Consider the following 20,754-nt stretch of genomic DNA (forward strand, 5'->3'; position numbering starts at 1 on the left):
AAACCTAGAGATTAAATAATGTAATTTTTATTTTTATTACATTTTTCTTTGAAATAAACAAAAGTGAGCCTCTATTTTTTTATTTGTATTTAGTTTCTACTTTGATAAAATGATATTTTCTAGTAAAGATCATTCTGAAAGATTTTCAGATAACCTTAACCTTAATTTATTTAATCATTATTCTTCTGGGATGCAAAGAAAAACATATCATTACAAAATTCTAAAAAAGTCTTTACAATTTCATTTTCCTAATTTTCTTTTCAAGCGTAAGCTCATCAGGAAAATAAGTGAAATTTTTTATGAAAGCTCTTGTAGTTACTTGCATCTATTTAGTGTTAAGCATAATTTTTCTTAGAGCTTTTCTTTGACCCACCTAGGCTTGTGGGGTTTTTTCCTCAAAAAATTTGTGGTTATTGGTGGTTAGCTAAATTGCTTCAAATTAGTAAAGTTACTTTTTTCCATTCCTGCATCCCTCCCATCTGAAAAATTTCATTCAACAGCGACCATTTGAGACTACTGTCACCTTCCTCATTAATTGTCAGCTAAGACAAGAGAATTGAATTTTTGTCTGCTGAAGTTTAGGCAGCAGTTTCATAGCTAGAACACCCTCAGTTGCTGTCAGATGCTCAGTTTCTCCAAGCTGACGAAGTGAATTGGCATACCTATACCCATGAATGACAGACAGCTCTTCTGAGATGAAATGGCAGCAGGTCAGTTCCTCTAAGCAGTTGAAAGGGTGATGGCAATAGCTTCACAAACACTGTTTAATCGTTATTCTGTTCCCAAAGGTGTTGCAGCTGATTGATAGACTAAAATTTCATTCTAGATGGTGATAAGAAAACCAAGCTATCTTACTATTCTCTTTGCTATCCATACCCAGCAAATGTTTTGCCCAACTCAGACTGTCAGCTCCACTTCCAATCACCATAGAAGCAACATTAAGCAAATGTGGCATTCAGAACACTTGATGTTTTATATAAAAACCCCACAGAAATCCTCACTTATTTCTCTCCCTCTCAATCTTAGGCACTAAGAGATGCATGTTTTCTCAAAAGCATGGAAAAAATACCCAACTAATCAAAAAACAATCATTATTTCAGACATGTTACTGACCTCACTGGCAGAGAAGTACAGTTCTACCTGTTATTAATTTTTTAAAAATGCTAATTTTTCTCTTATGGAGAAAGTGCTTTATACCCAACCCCCTCTGCCCTCAAACGTCCATCAGATCTCTGACCTGCTCTTATCAAAATTCCTCCCCTTGAAAGGCAGTTTATTTACACATGTGCAAAGTCAATCCCAGAACAGTCATGAGCACAGTTAAATAGGCATCTCCCCCCCCTTTAAAAAAAATAATTGGAAAACAAGAATCTCCAAGTTACTACAAATTCTTTGATAGGTATAAAGCTGAAATGATACAATCAATCATTCCCAACCTACAGTTTTTGCTAGAGAAAAGCACAGAAAAGTACCAAGAATGTAAAAAAATAGCCAGGATGTTCTGCTGAGCCAATCACCCATTAGTTACTTTTTTATTCTGTAATCAGTAAATGACATTCGTACTAGGAGAGAAGGTGGAAAATCTTTTTTAGTGATCCAATGATACCACGCTCTGATGAATATTTCCGTAGAATTAAACAGCATCATAGGAAAAAATGCTACTAGGAGTCTCCAGTACACTCAAGCTGGGCACTCCTCAACAGAGGAATCCCAGAGGAAAGGCATCAGTCAAGACAACACTGTACCAATTGATGGAAGAAGGAATAATCCAGGGCTATTGAACACATCTCCAATCCAGGAAGCCTCTAAATTAGAAATCACAAAGGGCAAAGAAAATTCTCTGAATTATTATTATAAACTCGCCTTATTTTTACATAGTCTACTCTAGGCACTGTTGCAGAGACAATATGCTAAGCTTGAGAGACCTTTGGACCTGACCTGGTTTAGTTTTTCTTCTCTGCCACAGAAAATTGGCTTCATAAGTCTCTGCTTGAGGTACCTGAAGCTAGAGGTGACCTAGTATGTCTTACGTGGCAGAGGGTGATCACCTCACTACCATACTACCCTCTGCTCAGCTCAAGTAGCATTTCTCTTTGAAACTTACAGCTTTCAGTTTGGTAACAGTCTGAATGCCTCCCCTCACTGGTATTCACGGCAGTCTAAGTCATTAGGTCCTATAAACATTCATCATTTAAAAGACTATTTATGATCCACTTGATTAAACCGTCCTGTTCAGAAAAGAAAACTCATATGAGTCTGATCTGGGCTTTTTGCTTTTCTTGGACCCACCTAGTTTGTCAGTCGCAGGCATTATTTTCCCCAAGGGCTGTATGTCACACCACCAACCCTATTTTACCTCCCTTTCAGGCTCTACCTTGCCTCTCTTCCACCATTCCTCGTTCCCCAGCATATGGCACCATTACAAGGCAATGAGTCCACATACAAATGCTTACTGTTACTTTCCATTAGATGTTTCGACATCAGATTCAGCCTCCTTCCCCCACAACAAATATTTTGTTTCATTAGTAGCTGGAAAATACTCCTAGAGATAGGTGCAGTTTCAAGTGAACATTTTTGATGATACAGTATTTGGCATTACATGAAATGCAAACATATTTATTTGCTCGGTTTTATTGCTATTTATTTAAGAACAAAATGTGACTGTCTGTAGCATTACCTCTACACCACAAACTTTTGTTGCACAAGTGCACTATCACATCAGAAGAAAACAACAAAAGCCAAAGAAAAAGAATATTTAGAAAGAAAGCAGGAACAGACACTCAAGTACTTTCACTTAGTCAAACTTCAGTGTTCTGTGCACAAAAAAAAAAAAAATCTTTGTTAATTCTACTGATCGCTTTTATGATCAGTAGAAGCATCATCATTCTCTGCTGCACAGACCTTTTTGGCACAGAGTGCTCTTAACATGAGAAAGATATTTTTACTTCTCACCATAAAAAAGATGATACTCCTACACATTCACCCATTGTAAGGCTTTATAAACTGCAGCTGCATTAGCTTCTTCCAGATACTTGGAGCGCAGGAAAAGAAATAGCAGTGGGAACTAGAGTTCTGGAAAACCCTGAAATATCAGAAGTTTTCTCAAGGCAAAAACACAGTTTTGGCCAGGTTAGTCATAATGCACCTGCAATATTAATTCTACATTTCCTACCCTTCAGAATGGCTGTGTGATGACAGCCTTCTTTTAATGGTGTCACTGGAATATGATTTAATGATAGGGAATTTAACTAATGATTGATATGTGGGAAACAGCATAGTCAAAGGACAAAAATATTTTAGTGATAGAAACTGCCAAGAAATAGTTGGACTAAAGTAATACGTAATCATGAAAAAAATTAACATGTACAATAAATAGGTAATAGCATAAAGTAAGTTTAGCATATTTCTCATAACAGAAGTCATAACAGAAGTTAGAATTAAACAACTGTAGTATCTGGCTTACCCTCCCTTCCTGTCATCAAGGATCAAGAAACCACTTGCTTTTCTCTGCCATTTTTTGAATCTCTCTTTTTTCTATGGCTTACCTCAGGTGGTAACAAAGTACACTTGTTAGTGAATGTGTCAACTTCAAGAAACACATTATTGAACAGACTTAACTAGCCTTTTTGATCCTTTCTTGGATCTTTGGCCCTTGTAGGAGGGACAAAACCAAAAAGGTGCTGTGCTACCAGCTCTGGAGTTAGATATCCTGGCAGTCCTCTGACCCAGAGGAAACACCTGGTCTTCAGGCACAAATGAATGCTGAAAGGATGGCAAAAATTTGCAAAATAAGCAGATTACCTCCCCCAAGTAATTAATAAGATTGCCTTAAGTGGATACTAGTCCACGTGGATTAGCCCATTTAAAATACCAAGATTAACCTCTAAATTTCAAGAAAGTTGATTATTTATTTGTAACGTGGCATTGGTTATCACAGACTAGTCTTTGCCTAAATAGACTCCCAAATGTCATTCGACTACGTTTTATTTACAGCATATTAATGCCAGCTGCACAATATGCGTATTTTGGTAGCTGGAGAGGCTAGGCTGACTCTACTTGCCTAGAATACCTTGAACCCACCCATCAGTCAGCATCTGGCAGTTTTATCCAGGTTATATTTATATGTACATCAGTCCTACACCTGATGCCAATAGAGTTCCGTTATATTGCATGATCAATCATAACTTAAGAGGTAGCACACCTCAGCTATTTGCAGATTAATTCCACCAGAAAGGAATTTCTGCTCAAAGGTTAAATAAATCATGAAGTATTTATACCTCACTGCAACTACCTCAGACTACGTAAGCCCAGTCTCATCTGCCTGTTCATCTTCAAAACAGACACACTGAAGTGAAAGATTGTAAACGAAAAGAAGTAGTGTGAAATTAATTTTGCCATCTGTAACAGGATAAAGAAAATAAAAAAAAAATAAATCCATAAAGTACAATAATCATGTCCATATTATTTCCTGTATTTCACATATACTTTGTGTTGCCCCTCAAATCCAACAAAACTAATTTAAAAGTCAGGGGCAAAACGGGGGGTTTTTTGAGAGACATTTATCATCTTCCCTCTGCCACCAGTCCCAAGACTGCAATACCAAATCTCTGACACAAGATCACACAGAGGAAGAGGAAAAATCATCAAATTATTCTTGTAAAAATACATTTGTTTTTACATTTTGTTGCTTCATTGGGTATCACTTAATCAGGGGCCAGTCAGCCAACTCTCACTCTAATGATTTTGCTCCTACAAGTAATTGCTTTAGTGATTAGAAGTCTATTCATATCAAATGGACTTTATTATTGCATTAATAATTCAGCAACTCCCACAGCAAAAGAGTAAAAAAAGAGAAAAACACATCCATGTAAATTCCAGTCCCTCTACCAACCTGCCTGCCCTGTTTCATTCCTTCCCATCACAGAACATGACAGATTTGTTTCTTCCCCAGTGCCAGTATTTTACGTATTCAATGACCTCTTAGAGGACTGCTAGTAGGCAGAAAAGGTTAGACATCTTGAGGATCTTATATTCCTATGGAAATTTCAGTTTCTAAGGAAAACAAATTTCTGTCATCTTTATTAATAACTGTTCTGTGCAGCTACTCAGCTTGAGTGTTTCTGAATAGCTTATAAATCAAACCAAAGTTCATGAAAAGTCTTGATTGTTTGGCCCTACATCAAGAACAGAGCTGCAGATCTTTCTGGAAAGTGTACCATAATTCTTGACCGCAATTACAGAATCATCTTAAATCAATGACATTTAATGAATTATGTACATAACATGTTTAAAGTAACAAGCTGCATTTTACACACAATTCAAGTGTCATGACCTGTGTCAACAGATTGTAGCCCATTAGCTCTCAGTAGTGGACAAGGCATACTGTGCATTAATGAATCTTTAATGATAGCAAGAAAGAGCCAGAAACAAAGAAAAACAAAAATAAAATTAATGCATCTACATGTGTTTTCCTCATTTATCTTGCCATGCTTCACTTAAAAAGTGTACTGCAATACTTTAATATACCGTAGTGGTTTTTTGAATACAATAGAAAAACAAAAATAAAATTAATACAGCTAGATGTGTTTTCTTCGTTTATCTTGCCATGCTTCACTTGAAAAGTGTACTGTAATACTTTTAATATACCGTAGTATGTTTTTTTGAATACGCTAACATTATTGCAACACAGATTCCACTGCATTATTTGGCCACTAAATTTTTTTCCAGGAATAAAGAAATAATTTTGCATAGATTAGAGGAGCAAAAAGTGAAATTCTATTGACCCAGCTTTATTAAGCTTTTGCTAACTAACACCTCTCCTTCAGCTGCCACTGTTGTGAGGCCAAAGTCAGGAAGAATAAATTTGAAAAGCAGTAAGGCTCAGCGATATTTGGTGGAAGAAACCAAAAGCTTCCATGACTAGTAGCCACCATTTAATGAAAGAGCTACCATTTTTCTTACTCCACTGTTGTCTCCAAAGCCCTCTACAGAGGACAGAGCTTGTGGCCCTTCCCCTGCCAATCCCCATCAATAACAGCTTTTTGGCACTCTACTGTTTGTGTCCCTCATGAGCATGGAGCTGATGTTGTGTCCCCTCCAATGGAGTAGCTGACCCTCCCATGAAGTTTGCATAGCACACATGCCACTCTATTTTCATTCCCACTGAAATGCTGCCAAGAGCGGCTGCAGCGGACAGTTTCCTGAGCAAACGAGAACAGTGGGAATCACGCCGCAACCGACAGCTATGCAGAGACAACACCATTTGCACATCACAGCAAACGGGTGTCTTCACTGGAGATCCATGGCCCTCATCCTAATCCAAGAAAGCAAGACTGTTGTTCACATTAAGGCTTGCACAGATGCATGTTTGGGAACCATCAACAGCAGTATGAGAGCAGGAACATACTTTTCTTTTTAAACATAACATTATCTCCTATCTATACCATTCTCTGAAAACACAGTATGGCTATGCAAAGCCAAAGTAACCTCTCATGGCATACACCTCTGAACAACAGAAAACTATGAGGTTTTGGCAACAACTCAGGAACAACTGTGTTTCTTTCTCTTCCCAGGGTTTGTCTGCTCTTTTTACAAGTTTAAGCAAGAATATCAAGTATGATCAACGGTAGAGAGAAAACTGCCTTCATACACAATGTTTACTACATTTATTATTTCCTATTAGACATATTTTCATTCCTTAACAGAGCTATTTTGTGGATGAATGGTGAAACATCAGGCACTGATATTTTCCCGTTTCTATTTAATACAACTGACTGCTTCCAGCTGCAGCTAACGGAACTCACGCACCACATCTCCCTAGTTGATCATAATCAAAACCAAAAATCCCCAAACCCTCTTTTCTCTTACAAATAATTTACCAAAAGGCAATATGCACATACATAGGGCACAACTGCATGACTCTAAATAACCAAGCTGTTTCTAAGTGCATGCTTGTATTAAGCCTAGATTATAATATATCTGTAGCAGAAGTATTACAAACCTTTAACAGCTTCTTCCTCCATCTATGCCCTTACATACGTACGTACAGCTGGGCAAGTTCTTCTATTGCTAGATTATAATTGGTACTGAAATGACCTGCTCCATTCCAATCACATTAAATATAAAATCAATTAACACCTCCTCTTCTTTCACCTGGCATTTGCTCACAGTGAAATTTAATATTGATTCTGACTATTCTTAACCTTAGGCTGCTGATCTTTAGTTACTTTTCTGGATGTTACCCAGTGTCCGTGACATGCAGAAGCTGTCCCCCAAGGTGCATGTCAAATTTTGTGGCTATTAGGCCATCATCCATTACGTTCTAGGGCAATGAAATTCTTCGCCAGGAGACAAGTACTGCCTTGCTATCTCTGTTTCTCAAGAAACTCAATTTTCCAAAGCCAACGACTTTCTTGGAGTCTCCCCTCCTCCCCGTTGTCTGCTTGGCTCACAGCAGGTTTTGTCCATGTGAACCGAACTCCTTACAACCACTGCCTCAACACCAGTTACCCCATATCCCACCCCTGCCATTCCAGGAGCTTCTGCACTGCAGCATCCCTGAGCCAAAAAAAAAAAAAAAAAAGTATTATTAGTTTGGAAAGGGCTAGCTTCAGGAAAATTATTATTAAATAGGTGATGTGAAGTCTTGAATCTTCTTTGCTCAGCATCCTTAGTCATCTCAAAGAAAAGGAAGATTTCTACATTCCTCAGATATTTTGATAACCTGTCATCATCCCTTGTAGATGGTGCTCAGTGTAGCTCCTCGGAAGCCAGACAATTAAGAGACAAAAACTGTGCCTACTAAGCCTGATTTTGCTAGAGTTATGCACTGTGAATTTCTGCCACGATTGTGTGATAAAAAGCTGCATGGTCAATATAAACAAAATCATTTGAAACAACAAAGCTGTGAGGGACAAATTTTATTTTCTAGCAGGTATCACACAGGTTTAATAGATGCCAATGACAGTCTTGGATATTGTTACTGTGGGGAGGCTCTCAGTGTAGTAAGGAAACAATCGTTTTTGGTGGATATGAGTGGGACTGGAAGGAGTGGGAGTTCCTAAAGAACTACTGTAGGGCATAACATTTTCTAGGTTGAAAAATACTGTTGCCACTTGCTGCCAACTACAGCTTTCCAGGCAGTACAGGATACTGCTGCACATCTTCGCTAAATCAAGATTAAACCAATCAAAATCCAAAACAAATGGATCTGTGTGATATTTTATTCCCCATCACTTTACATCAAGTGAGACTCATATACGCTTGGGAACAGTTTCATCTGTATAAAGGGCAATGCTTAAAATACAGCATATTTTGCAGTTTTCTTGAATAATGAATATTTATAGTTTTACGAAAAAGAGAAGCCTTTAAGCTGATTTGGTCACTGACCCCAACTTTGGATAGAAATGAACAAACTTTGGCAGGATTTTTGGGTTGGGGTTTTTTGGTGTCTGTTTAAACATAGCATTTGATAGTACCCAACTAACTCTCCCTTGTGGCTGAAGACAGTAACATTCACTCCCACAGATACAGCCGCAAGGCTCAAGGTTGGAAGAGCTGAAAAAGAAAACACTGTATGATGATGTGACATGAATCTTCCTAGTTTCAAACTGACAATTATGAAATTATGAAATGCCTTCCAAAGAAATACTGTAAAAATGTAGAAACACGCTTTTTCTTTGAAAAAGCCATTAACATAAATACAACAAAAAATACAAAAAGGTATGCAAGACAGTTGTCTGAGGCAGCAGGGACCCAAACTTGAAAGCCTAGCTAATCTCCATGCTGCCATGCCATGATGATTGCCTTTAAAAATAAAAAAAGAACCAAAAATAAAACCAGGTTTTCCACGTTTAAAAAAAAGTTAAAGGGAATTTTCTTATTCCTTGAGCCTTTTGCTCTGAGATATAGATCACATTTTTTCCAGCTAAATCATACCTGTCATCTATAGGACATTAATCCCTTGTACACTGAAATGGCTCCCATTACTTGTAACCTGTCATCCTCCTGATCTTTAAATGTTTATTTCACAGATGTTGCAAAATTATCAAGAATTATCCCTAATTAATAGCAATAACCTGTTTATAGTAACACCAAATGAGTAAAATGGAAGCAAAAAGACAGAAACAAAGTCTCTTGACACTGAACAGCGAAACAATTCTTCCATGTAAACTGATCCCCATGTATCCAAATAGCTGACTGCGGTGAGAAGATAGGTTTCTGTCTAAAATATTTCTCCTACAAGCAGTCCCTACTCCTACACAAAGAAGTGAAATAAAGAGGATACTAAAAGTAAATATACATGCATACATATATGTATATACACACACTAAAAACAAATACCAGAAATTCTAATTTAATTCTAGTAAGAATCCAAAGGTTTCCCTTGGAATTTTGCAGAGACCACATCACATGCTCTAACAGGACTGTTTGTAATCAGGCTACATATCAAAGCAGTTCAACATCAGACACAGAGTTAAGCAGCCTTAAATGTACTCCAGCAACAACCACTTGCTATTCTGAAAATGTGCAGTGCACTTAAGGAAAACAGAACAAGTCAGGAACAGAGACACTTTTATCTCAAAGTTTTTCTGCTATTACTTCTAAATTATGACATGCCAAGTAGAAATTACCTCTCCAGCATTCTTGCTTTGTAAGGCTATATGTATGTCTTAAATGATACTGCATGATATAATCAGTGCACTGAACAGACAAGACTACAGGGCTTCATTGCCTGAATGACCAGCTTTTAAGTAAAGGACTTTCTGGAACAGAAGAGGTGCTATGAACTGTAAGTTATTAAAAGAAACAACAATGGTGGACAATAACCAGAAACTGACCACTTCACTCAATGACAGCACATCTGTTAGAAAATTAAACAAAAGTTGAATAACTCATATATTGTCTAAAAAAAAGCATAACTACTTAACAGAAAGAATGATTGCTAAGGGCTCCATGTAAAATCATATTCCAAACATCATCCAGATGTTCTGCTCCAAGGATCTGAATAACTGGAAAACAATGTGAAGACTATCTATACATGTTTCATACCCAATTCAAAAGAGCATTCTGAAGACAGCATGACCAACACGCAGCCTTCCCAGGAAAGAGGACACCCTGCTTCGTAAGTGTTCCACTATCAATCCAAAAAGCCCCCCAGCAGTAGTTACAATACAAATTCTGAAGCAAATTCAGTTACATACCTATAGATATAAGAAAGTTATAGTAGCCTCTTTTGAAAGTCCTATCTGAAAATAGGCAAGAAAGAGTATGTTCAGGTGTCCTCAGTACAATTAAGGTATGTGTTATACCTTTCTAGGAGTAGACCTCTGTGGTTGTCGAGGTTTAACCCCAGCCAGCAACTAAGCACCACACAGCTGCTCACTGACTCCCCCCCACCCAGTGGGATGCGGGAGAAAATCGGGAAAAGAAGTAAAACTCATGGGTTGAGATAAGAACTGTTTAATAGAACAGAAAAGAAGAAACCAATAATGATAATGATAACACTAATAAAATGACAACAGTAGTAATAAAAGGATTGGAATGTACAAACGATGCGCAGGGCAATTGCTCACCACCCGCCAACCGACACCCAGCCAGTCCCCAAGCGGCGAATCCCTGCCCCCCCACTTCCCAGTTCCTATACTAGATGGGACGTCCCATGGTATGGAATACACCGTTGGCCACTTTGGGTCAGCTGCCCTGGCTGTGTCCTGTGCCAACTTCTTGTGCCCCTCCAGCTTTCTCGCTGGCTGGGCTTGAGAAGCTGAAAAATCCTTGACTTTAGTCTAAACACTACTTAGCAACAACTGAAAACATCAGTGTGTTATCAACATTCTTCTCATACTGAACTCAAAACATAGCACCGTACCAGCTACTAGGACGACAGTTAACTCTATCCCAGCTGAAACCAGGACAGTGGTCTAGGTATGAACAAGGTTGGCCAGGTTGCCAAAAGCTTATACACAATAATAAACAAAATGTCATCAGTTTCTGCTCAAACATGTTATTGAATATATAGCTGAGAGCAGCCCCCCCAAACTCATCCCATTTAGTTTCTTTTATACCACTGGAACATGGAAGCTAAATATCAAAGGATTAAAACATACCACCAACTCAGAAATACTCTTCCACAATACCCTCAAGAAAACAGCATGGCAGGAATCTCTTGTAAGAAAGAAGGATTCCTAAAATTAGATGCAATTTAGCTATATGAATGATAAAAGTAAAATGAATGACGTGCAAGATTGAGGGCTGCTGAACAGCCAGACCCAGGAAGAACATCCTCACAAACAGATAAATACAGCCTTAAATGTTATATGCTGCAATATGAAATTTTAACTTCTTTTTCTTAAAGCTTCTGGGTTTTGCAACTGCTGAAGAAAGGGTGAGACTCTACAATCACCAGCTCTGAAAACCATCGTTTCTTATATTTAGCTTTTACTTATGTTTTTAGATCATTATGGTTTGACAAAGTATCAATCTCTACCTGTTTCTTAATATAATTTTTTTTTGTGCAAAGACAATTCTTGTCTCCCTACAGCTTGCATCCACTTAAAGGGGGGAAAAAAAGGAAACCCATTTTATGTTATATGGTGAAATTCACCTAATAAAATCTTATAGTATTTCTGGGACTTCAACAGCTCTATAACTGCTCACCAGAATTTACTGATCCTATTGAATCCTCTTTCTCTTGTGCTTCAATTCAATAATGAGGCAGATTTTTAAAAAAGCAAAGAAACAAAAACACTTTACACAGAGAAGACAGCATATTCTGACCAGAGGGGTAAAACCTGAACACACCCAGCCTCATTATAACAGCCTCATCACTAGTTGGGCATTGTAAGCAGGAAGATTTGCTTGTCATACCAGTGGTGTTCTCCAGCAGAGTCAGCAAGACTCCCATAAACTATCTAAGACTTTGACAACAGAAATATTTCAAGGTTACTAAAAGAACTAAATTATTCATGATTAATAAACATTATTGAGCAGTGTCCTTTTCTCCTTTATTTACAAACCTGGTTTCTACAAATATATTAATTTAATGTATTTACCGAAGACTGTCTGGGAAAACTATGACTTCTGTGTAAACAGTTGCCTTTGTAATCCATTACATATGAACTGTTCCTTAAGCCACATCAATGATGCTCCACTTAAGCAAGTTTTAAATAAAAATCAACCCACACAAACAGCTAAGACTAAATTTTACTGTATGTATGCACACATTCATTTGCTACTTAAGAGCGTCAAGATAAGAAAAAGGCTCACTCCATAGAGTCAAAATATCTCACCAGATTACCAAAGGACCCAAAAGATCCCCTTGGATTACCAAATCTGGCCAAGTGGGGAAAAAAAGCCCACCTGCTTATACCAAGTAGTATGGATACAGTGTGGATGGCTACAGCAATGGCCATCTAAATTGAGAAAGCTCATGCCAGTTCATGGAATTTCAAACTTTTCTTAAAATGGGATTTTTTATCTGAATTTTTATTCTGATTCTTCACAAAAACAAGAGTTGTGGCCTGAGGAATGGGAATGAACTCTGTGTGATGAAGCTACTCAGGAGCTGGATGCACAAAACTGCAGGAAAGCACACAGACTGCAGAAGGATGCCTGGGCACCCACAGGTTACTACAAAACTGGTACCCTGCGAAGTGAGGAGAAAGCATGCAGAAAAATCCCAGTATCCTTAAGGTGAGGTACAAAGCTGCTGGGAAGGAGAAGAAGCAGACTTTCTCACCCTCAGGAACCAGAAATCTATGGGAGGACAGAGGCAGTGCAGCCTTCTTCACATTAGTGGTCATACTGCACCCCATGAAAATCTGCAGTAGTCTTCATAACCATGAATTTTCTAGGCATGCTTCACAAAAAAGAATTACATAAAGTTTAAGAGGAGAAAAAAAAACCCAACACACAACAAAACACTACACAAGCCCAGCATACAGATCTATTCACAAAGATATTCGCAGATTATTTTGTAGTAATTAGTCACACTAAATCATATCAGCCCCCCCCCCAAAGAAGAGTTTTAAAGTACAAAATTAGAATCCCTAACTTAAAACTCCAGTTCACATCTATAACATATTAGGATTAAAATGCAAGTGCCCATTGCTCCCCACACCCCCCTAATTTAGGTGATTCATTGTATAAAACTCAACATCAACTCTGAAAGACCCAGCAGTTTGCTTCCCCTGTATAAGATTAACAGTGCTGGAAATAACTAAAGCATGTAATAAATAGTAATACCTTTTTAATCAGTGCCACATTATTTGATGCTTTCACTGAAGAATGCAAGACTGTATGGAGAACTGTCAAGTAAAGCTGCAGGATTTAGTTGAATTCACATCAAGCTTCATTTACATATATGAATTTATAAATTAATATATTTATATATGGAGAACTTGAAGTGCTCCATAAACATTATATTATCAATGTTGACATCAATTAAGTTTTCAGCCAGATAAAGTCTGTATGTGTTAACACTCACGTCGGACTGTTCTCAACAACTCTATTCCCCACTACTCCACTGAGGTGAACTGAAGACACCCAACAGAAGGGCTCTTCTACATCTAAGTAAGGATATATCATCCTGTCTTTATACGCTCCATGCACAGAGCCAAACCAAGAAACCTGCCTGTTCTCTCAGTCTGCTAACGTCTTTGAAAAGCCATCAGAGAGGACCACCATGTAGGTAGCAGCTGTTTCTTAGACATCTCTAAATGAAAGATTTTCTCTTTTTTAAGGTATAGGGTTGATGAACACGACAAGAAATAATCTGAAGAGTCCAAGCACAGTGGGAGAGAGCAGAAGACATGGCTGTGCTGAGAGATGCATCCAGCTGCTGAGCCTGCAGGTGCATCTGACATAGACCGACAGGATGAAAGATTAGTGAAGGTGTTCCTGTGCTGGATAAATTTGAGTGATGAGGTAAGTTTGCAAAAGTAAATCAGAAAAAAACATGCTTAGAGAAGATCAGCTCTAGAGGAAAATAAGACAAATGGGGGAATCAAATCACAGTTGAGATCTCAGAGATGTGAAGAGCAAGTAGAAAGAAGAGAAGAAAGAGAAGTCAAACTATGACAGAAAAGTGGCATTAGGTCTAGTGTGAAAAGTTATGAACAGCAAGAAAGAGAAAAGGTGCAATGAGAATGGAGACTATGAAAGTAAATAGTCTGACTTTAATATAGCAGTATAGACAAATACTAATAAGGAGCAGGGTATTACCATACAATTTTCCAATTTCCCACAAAATCTACTTCTGATTGGGAATCATTCACATCACAGCTAGGAGAGCCTGAGAAATAACTGTGAACATTACAAACAACAATCTAGCAAAATGCAGTATCTCTTCCAGTGATTGTGATTTACAAAGGCTCCAAGTCAGATATTCAGAAGAATGGGGTGGTAAGCAGCAGCACCTCACTGGTGCAAAACAGATACTTTCCTAAACTCAGACACAGCCAACTTTCCATCCTTCAGCAACCAAATGCAAACATAAATGTTGTAGGTCTTGAGCAGGGCTCCGTGGAAGATAAAAATAGTGCTGCCAACAACAAACACTTGTCTCTACAGGCTCATAGCACGGCAGTTGAGAAGCACGAGGTGCACTTTCCATTTCTTAATAGAACATCAAATCACATGCTCAGCCACTTGCAGATTAAAACTAACTGTCTTACAGCTGTGCAACTAGTGATATAATTAAAGGAGCACATAAAATCCTTGTAAAGATACTTGTCAGTTTGGGATTCTCCAGACACAGCTCATCCCCAAAAAAGCCACAGTGCACAACACATGGCAATATGAAAAACACAGCAGAAGAGAAAAAAAGGAGTGCAAAATGCCCATAACTAAAGTATATAATGAATATGCAAATACGTTTTATTTCGTATCAATTCTTAAGCATCATACAGGGGGAGAACATTAGAAAACTGAGCTGAAGAAGGTTTAGAGGAAATACAGGTGTTTGAAATAAAAAAGAATGGCTTTCTACATGTTAAATTGGAAAAGGCAAGAGCAGACACCAAAGAATTATTTTCTCCATGCTCTTTCTGACGTGTATGACCTAGGGACTGTAGAGAATGCCAAAATTCATTTTTTGGATCTTGCTGAAGTGCTGTCACAACAGCAGTCCAGTGAGATAAAAGGGCACTCAAAACTGCAGTCACACTTTAAGCTCACTAACCATTCTGTTATTCTCTGATAGTTTCCATTTTATTACAGAAATGTTTTCACATGGAAATGACTTATGTGTACAAGGAGAAACCTCTCTCCTGAAGAAGATTATGGCAATACATCAAAGAAAACCCCAAAGAAAGCATCTGCTTGCCCAAAAGAACACAGTATGTTCTAATTCACCCTTTATTATATTTTTCCTGTTTCTTTTTAATGGTAGATAGATACAGACAAAAGAAAGGAGTGGAAAAAACACAGTGAGAAATAGCAACAAGGAGCACTGCAAGGAAAGAAAAGTTAATTACAGCACAAGAAAAGATGCAAGGAATGTGAAGAATGTCAGCAAGTAAATAAATCAATAATCTACAGTCATCATCTACATTCCTGAACTACCTTGAAAGCAAGGGTATCTGCCCTTAACATTCCTTACAACAGCAGACATTTTCAAGGAGGGCTCCCCCCCAGCGCACCGTGTTTCTGCCAGCACCCTTGTGTCAACAGCTGACTACAAGGGAACCTTTCTGAAGGGGACCTATACTACACCTTTTTAACAGTTTTGTTAATACAAGCTTGTAAATACCATGGACCACACCAGAAACATTAACAAGACGAAATTAATGTTGTGATCATTGCACTTAGTTGAACAAAACCTCAAGGTCATTGCCAAACAATTGCGGGAATGATGCACCAGATTCCCCCCTCACCACTGCTCTCTAAAACATATTGAAGCCTAACAGCTCATACAGAATAAAAGCACGGATCAATAAAGCCAGAACACTAATGCGGTTTTACAGATGTGTTTCTTCACAATGGTATCAGCATACTATAAGGAAGGAGTTTTACAGAGGAAATGGAAGCTAAGGAATAGAGACAAGAGGACATAAAAGTCAGGACTTCTTAACAAGTTGGGAACATTCCGTATTGTTAATGGGGGAAAAAACCCTAAAAAGTAAACAAACAAAAAACCTCAAAACCCCTAAACAAGTATATACAACTAAAATCAAGGATATGCCACCAAGTAACATGGCACAACAGAAGGGGAACTACAGAGCAAACCAGTGGGTGTTACGGACCTTACTGACATCCACCCTATACACATTTCGGGGGGGGTTACTTCAGACTAACTCTAGACTGGTGCTGTGAATTGAGCATCCACTAGAGGTTGAGGTAAATAGCCTGGTTTAGTTTCATCCATAAAGGAATCTAGATCAACCTGTGGTGCAAACCAAAATATGGTAAACAGGGAACACAAATTCAACTCAGAAGTCTAATCCTGAGCCAATGCTAACACAGATTTACCCGAAGTTGCAATGTGACTCTGGTGCTGTATGTAAAAAATGTCTTCTAAATCCAGTATCTAACTCCATCTCAAAAAAAAAAAAAACAACCCCCAAAAACCAACCCAAAAATGGGGTAGGATGATTCCACATGAGCACTGTTGCTTAGAAGACCACTTTTGTCTACAAGACATAGCAGTAATTCTCCAAAAATTGCTTTGCCACACAGAATATAATGTACAAAACCCACAGAAAATCGTCATACAGAATTATTTCTAAACTGGACTTGCTTGGCTTCACGCATACACAATATGCTTTTGCAACACTTGCTTTTGCAACGGAAGCTGATACAATACAATTAGGTAGCTGGGGGCATCTTTTTGTGTGATTCAAGAAATTTCTTAATACTTACATGAAGTGTAGCAATTAAAACCAGCCTGTTTTCAGTGCCATTCTACTGCCAAATGGGGGGACTCCCCCCAAATGTCCACATGTATTCCACGGACTTTACAGTCATCTTTTCAATAATGGATGCAATTACATTAAAAAAAAAAGGAAGAGAGAAAACCTACTGCACCTGTATGTTGTTCTTCAATCCAAGCTTGCAGATACATGAAGAGGAGTAGACCAGCTACTCCAAACATCAGTAGAGACACAAAGACTTGTCTTAGGTTCATGACCCTATCAGGAGGCTACTTTTCAGCTTTCAGAAGGACGCATGGCTCACTTTTCTGAAGTTTTCAGCGTGCCTGCATCTTCTTCAGTATCTTCCCCTGAGACACGGACCTGGAATAACAAGAGACAGAGCTAGTTCTCGTGTTACATTTTTATTCTTCACCAGAGACTGTATAAACAGCATACTGTACACAAGCTGGAGCTCTTACAACCTGTTACTTTCAACGCCTAGACTTCTGTTCACGATCTCAACAATCTTTCTACCCCTGGATGAGCTTCAAGCAGAAGTGTTTCGCAAAGCGGCTGCAGAGACCATTCCACCTCCATGCTGCCGGCCATCGCCCGCTGCCCGGCTGTCACACCAGTGCACCGCTGCCCACTAACCATCACAGCTGAGATGCTACAGCAGCAGCTGGAGGCCCCCCCTGAGGCAGCTGGGCTGCACCCCGCTGCTGCCAGCCCCCTGCGATGGGCAACCCAGCGCCTCTGCTTCTGGACCGCCCGACCCTTGTTTAGCCCTGGAAGGATGCCTGCAGTCCCCCTGCCCCGCAACGTGACAGCTCCACTTGCAGTGCCTCGGTATCAGTTCAGCCTGCGCTTCGGGGAGTCGTACTCTGACGTTCACCCTCAAACATGAATCCAAGCTGAGTTTTGCAGGGTTAGGGAATGTCAGCAGAAAATGGTATCCGTAACACAGCAGAGAGGGAATTAATGGATCATCTTGTTAATCAGCTATTTTGCAACACGTGAAGGACTTGTCAAGATCCTAGTTCTTGCCACTAAGTTCAATGGAAATGGGATCAAGCGTAAAACCTTACCAAAAAGATTACTTCCTTGCACAGCAGAGGGCCCAGAAAAAGGAATTTACCTGATGCCCTGCACCTGCCACAAAGGGGCCATAAAATTCACTTTGTAACAACAGAACATAGAAGACACTGTGGATCATAAAAAAGCCGGCTCCTTAACCTGAATCAGAATGCGTTCACTTTGAAAGCACGTTACTAGAAGCTGATGAGCAGCTGTTGAAACTGGCCTGCACAGCAGAAGAAAAAGTGTTAAAATTCAACACAATGGACACCCTTCTAAGTGCATATCTGATGGAAGTGTCTGGTAAACTGCTGCAAAGAATGCAAAGAAAAACTCAGGCTTTCAAAGGAAGACATCCCACTGAAAAATATTTGAGAGAGAAATCTATTAAAAGAATAGAGCTAAAGTACATGTGCATCCAAATAAACAGAAAAAGAAAATGCAGGCATTTAACAGTTATTCTGAAACGTACAAGTACTGCGTGTTCCTCAAGTCTGTATTTTTAAATAACTCGGCACTGTTACATCTATAATTGCTGTATACACATAGACATAAGGCTTAGCAGGAACTCCCATTAAAAATAGCTGTTGAATTAACACAGTAACTACGTTAGAATGAGAGAAAATATTTCAAGAACAACAAAACTGTGTTCAGAACTTTACAGTATTTTTTTCCAATTCCGTGTCATTAAAACTGTACACTTCACTGAAGCATAAACTTGCCTGCAGAAAATGTAAACCAGAGTTTAAATATTAATCTTTTTATATGTAATTGTTCTGTAGAAGACAGATAGCTAGACATTAACGGAATGTAAATGTTCTGTCTGAAGTCTTTTTTGTATGGGTCATGAACTATCTGGTTCAAACCTGAAACATGGAAGGAAGGTGAGTAGGTGCTTTATTCCATCTAGTTTTTTCTGCCTTGATCCTGCAGAGAAGGAATTTCCTACATGTTATATACATGTACCTGTTTGCAGCTATTGTGATGATGCACAGGATTGGAAGGAAGCAGTGAAGATTGGGCAAAACCAAAGAAAATGCTTGGGGAATTCTCTGTGAAATGCCTTTTGCAAGGGTGTTAGCTGTTATCACTTTTCCTGCAGTGCCCTCAGCATTCTCAGACTTGCAATCTTCCTTATCTACCCTAAAAGGTTTACTTAGGTCTTTGCACCTAACTTCAGTCCTGCAGCAAATGCACTGTTTGCATGTCTTCAGAAATCACTCTGCTGACGAGACAGAAGTTTCCCAGCATAAGCAATGCTTCAAGAACCATTAGTCGAAGTACCAACGAATACAAACCCCTTCTGTTTTCCCCCAGACAAAAGATGTGTTGTTCATGCAACAGGACATTGACAGCATCTGGATTAGAAAAAAAAAAAAGCCAAATAAATAAGACATGAAGGTCTGAATGAGTATTTTTGAAGGAAATGAATTAAATTGTAGGTACTAGAAAGCAGGAATCAGCTTCTTTTGGAAAAGTTGTTGGGGATTCCTAACTGCCTCTCATAATAAAAAAAGTGCGCAATCCAGACGCACACAATAAATAGTGGCATGCTTCCAAATAAGCCCGCTTTTGTGGTTTTGTCGCTTGTTTCCATCTCTGACTGCACAAAACTGTCGCATTTTTAGCCCTCCTTTCTGAAAACCAGTGTCCTTGAGTGGGCAAGAAAAGCTTTCTCAAGCCACATGGATGATGCTGAAAGCAAAGTATCTCACACCACATCTCCATGAACATTTCCAACACTTGTCGGCTGGCACTGCTGCTCTCTCCAGCCCCTTGCTCTCATCATCCCTGACTGCCCAGCTCTTGCCACCACCACAAGGGCTTACGCACCTGCACAGTAACATTCAGAAAGCTCATCCAGCTAAAAACTGCTCCAGAAAGAAGGAATGGGGACCTTACTGCCAAAGGAAGTCAGGAAATACTGGTTTAATCAAATTACAGCCCACAAAGGCTTTACTCAAGGAATAATGCCGATGGTTTTTCCTTTACCAATACCAGCCATCACACGCATTCATGATGCATGATGGCATAGGATATATAGATGACCTTGCCCAAACACCATCACTGTTGCATGCAGCACCATCTACAAGCCCTGCACCATCACCTTTTGGATGCACAGTAAAATCAGGAGCACGTCCAAGCAATTTAATCTGTGAATAAGAACACAGATGTTTTTCTACTAGGGTAGTTTCAGTTTTGAGTGGATAAAAAAAGCAGTTCAAGGTGCATTTTTTTTTTTTTTTTCAAACTACCAAACACACCCTAAAGCTAATTTACTCCACCATCACAGTCACTACAATTATCTTTGTATCAAGAGTTGTCAAGCTGCTTGCAATTAGTTTAATTTATTTAAATTTAATTTATATGAAACTATTCTTTGTTTATGTGTTGGCTCAGTTTTAAGATTAGTTTTAAACAAGAGTAACATCATTTTTAATTAAGACTACCTATTTTAGCACAGGTTAAACTCTAAATACATCAAACCCATCCAAAATCTGAACCTATTTTGCTACCTTATAAGATTTTTAAAGGCTTTTCAGCTTGAATAAGTAGTTTTATTTATTTAACATAGTGATTTGTAACACACATACGAAAAAATGATAGCGACATTAAAAACAGTCTGTGTCTAGGAGTCTTCTGGTAGAACTTGAAAAATGGCTGCACAACACTGACAAATTTGCTCCTTTAGTATTAAAAAGCAACAGTCATGGATAACACTCTCTAGCATCCTGGCAAAGAGGAAACACCTGCAAATATTCTTTAATCAAGATGAATGCTCTCTTGTGGCTGTGAAGAAAGAGCCACCAAGCAATTATTTACA

At 38.7% G+C, this 20,754-nt stretch overlaps 1 protein-coding gene across 4 annotated transcripts in view; it reads right to left on the reverse strand.

Moving 5' to 3' along the window:
• CHST9 (carbohydrate sulfotransferase 9) overlaps nt 1–20,754 on the reverse strand; it is a 97,480-nt gene that overhangs the window by 72,415 nt on the left and 4,311 nt on the right. For all 4 annotated transcript variants that reach the window (XM_069779225.1, XM_069779223.1, XM_069779222.1 and 1 more), the window contains 2 exons: nt 19,229–19,288; nt 17,026–17,234 (listed from right to left, as the gene is read on the reverse strand). In XM_069779225.1, the coding sequence (XP_069635326.1) occupies nt 17,026–17,125 (100 nt within the window). In that variant the 5' untranslated portion in view covers nt 17,126–17,234; nt 19,229–19,288. The remainder of the gene's footprint in view (nt 1–17,025; nt 17,235–19,228; nt 19,289–20,754) is intronic.

The sequence above is a fragment of the Haliaeetus albicilla genome, chromosome 3 (genome assembly GCF_947461875.1).
Source record: "Haliaeetus albicilla chromosome 3, bHalAlb1.1, whole genome shotgun sequence".
In the NCBI taxonomy this organism is placed as follows: domain Eukaryota; kingdom Metazoa; phylum Chordata; class Aves; order Accipitriformes; family Accipitridae; genus Haliaeetus; species Haliaeetus albicilla.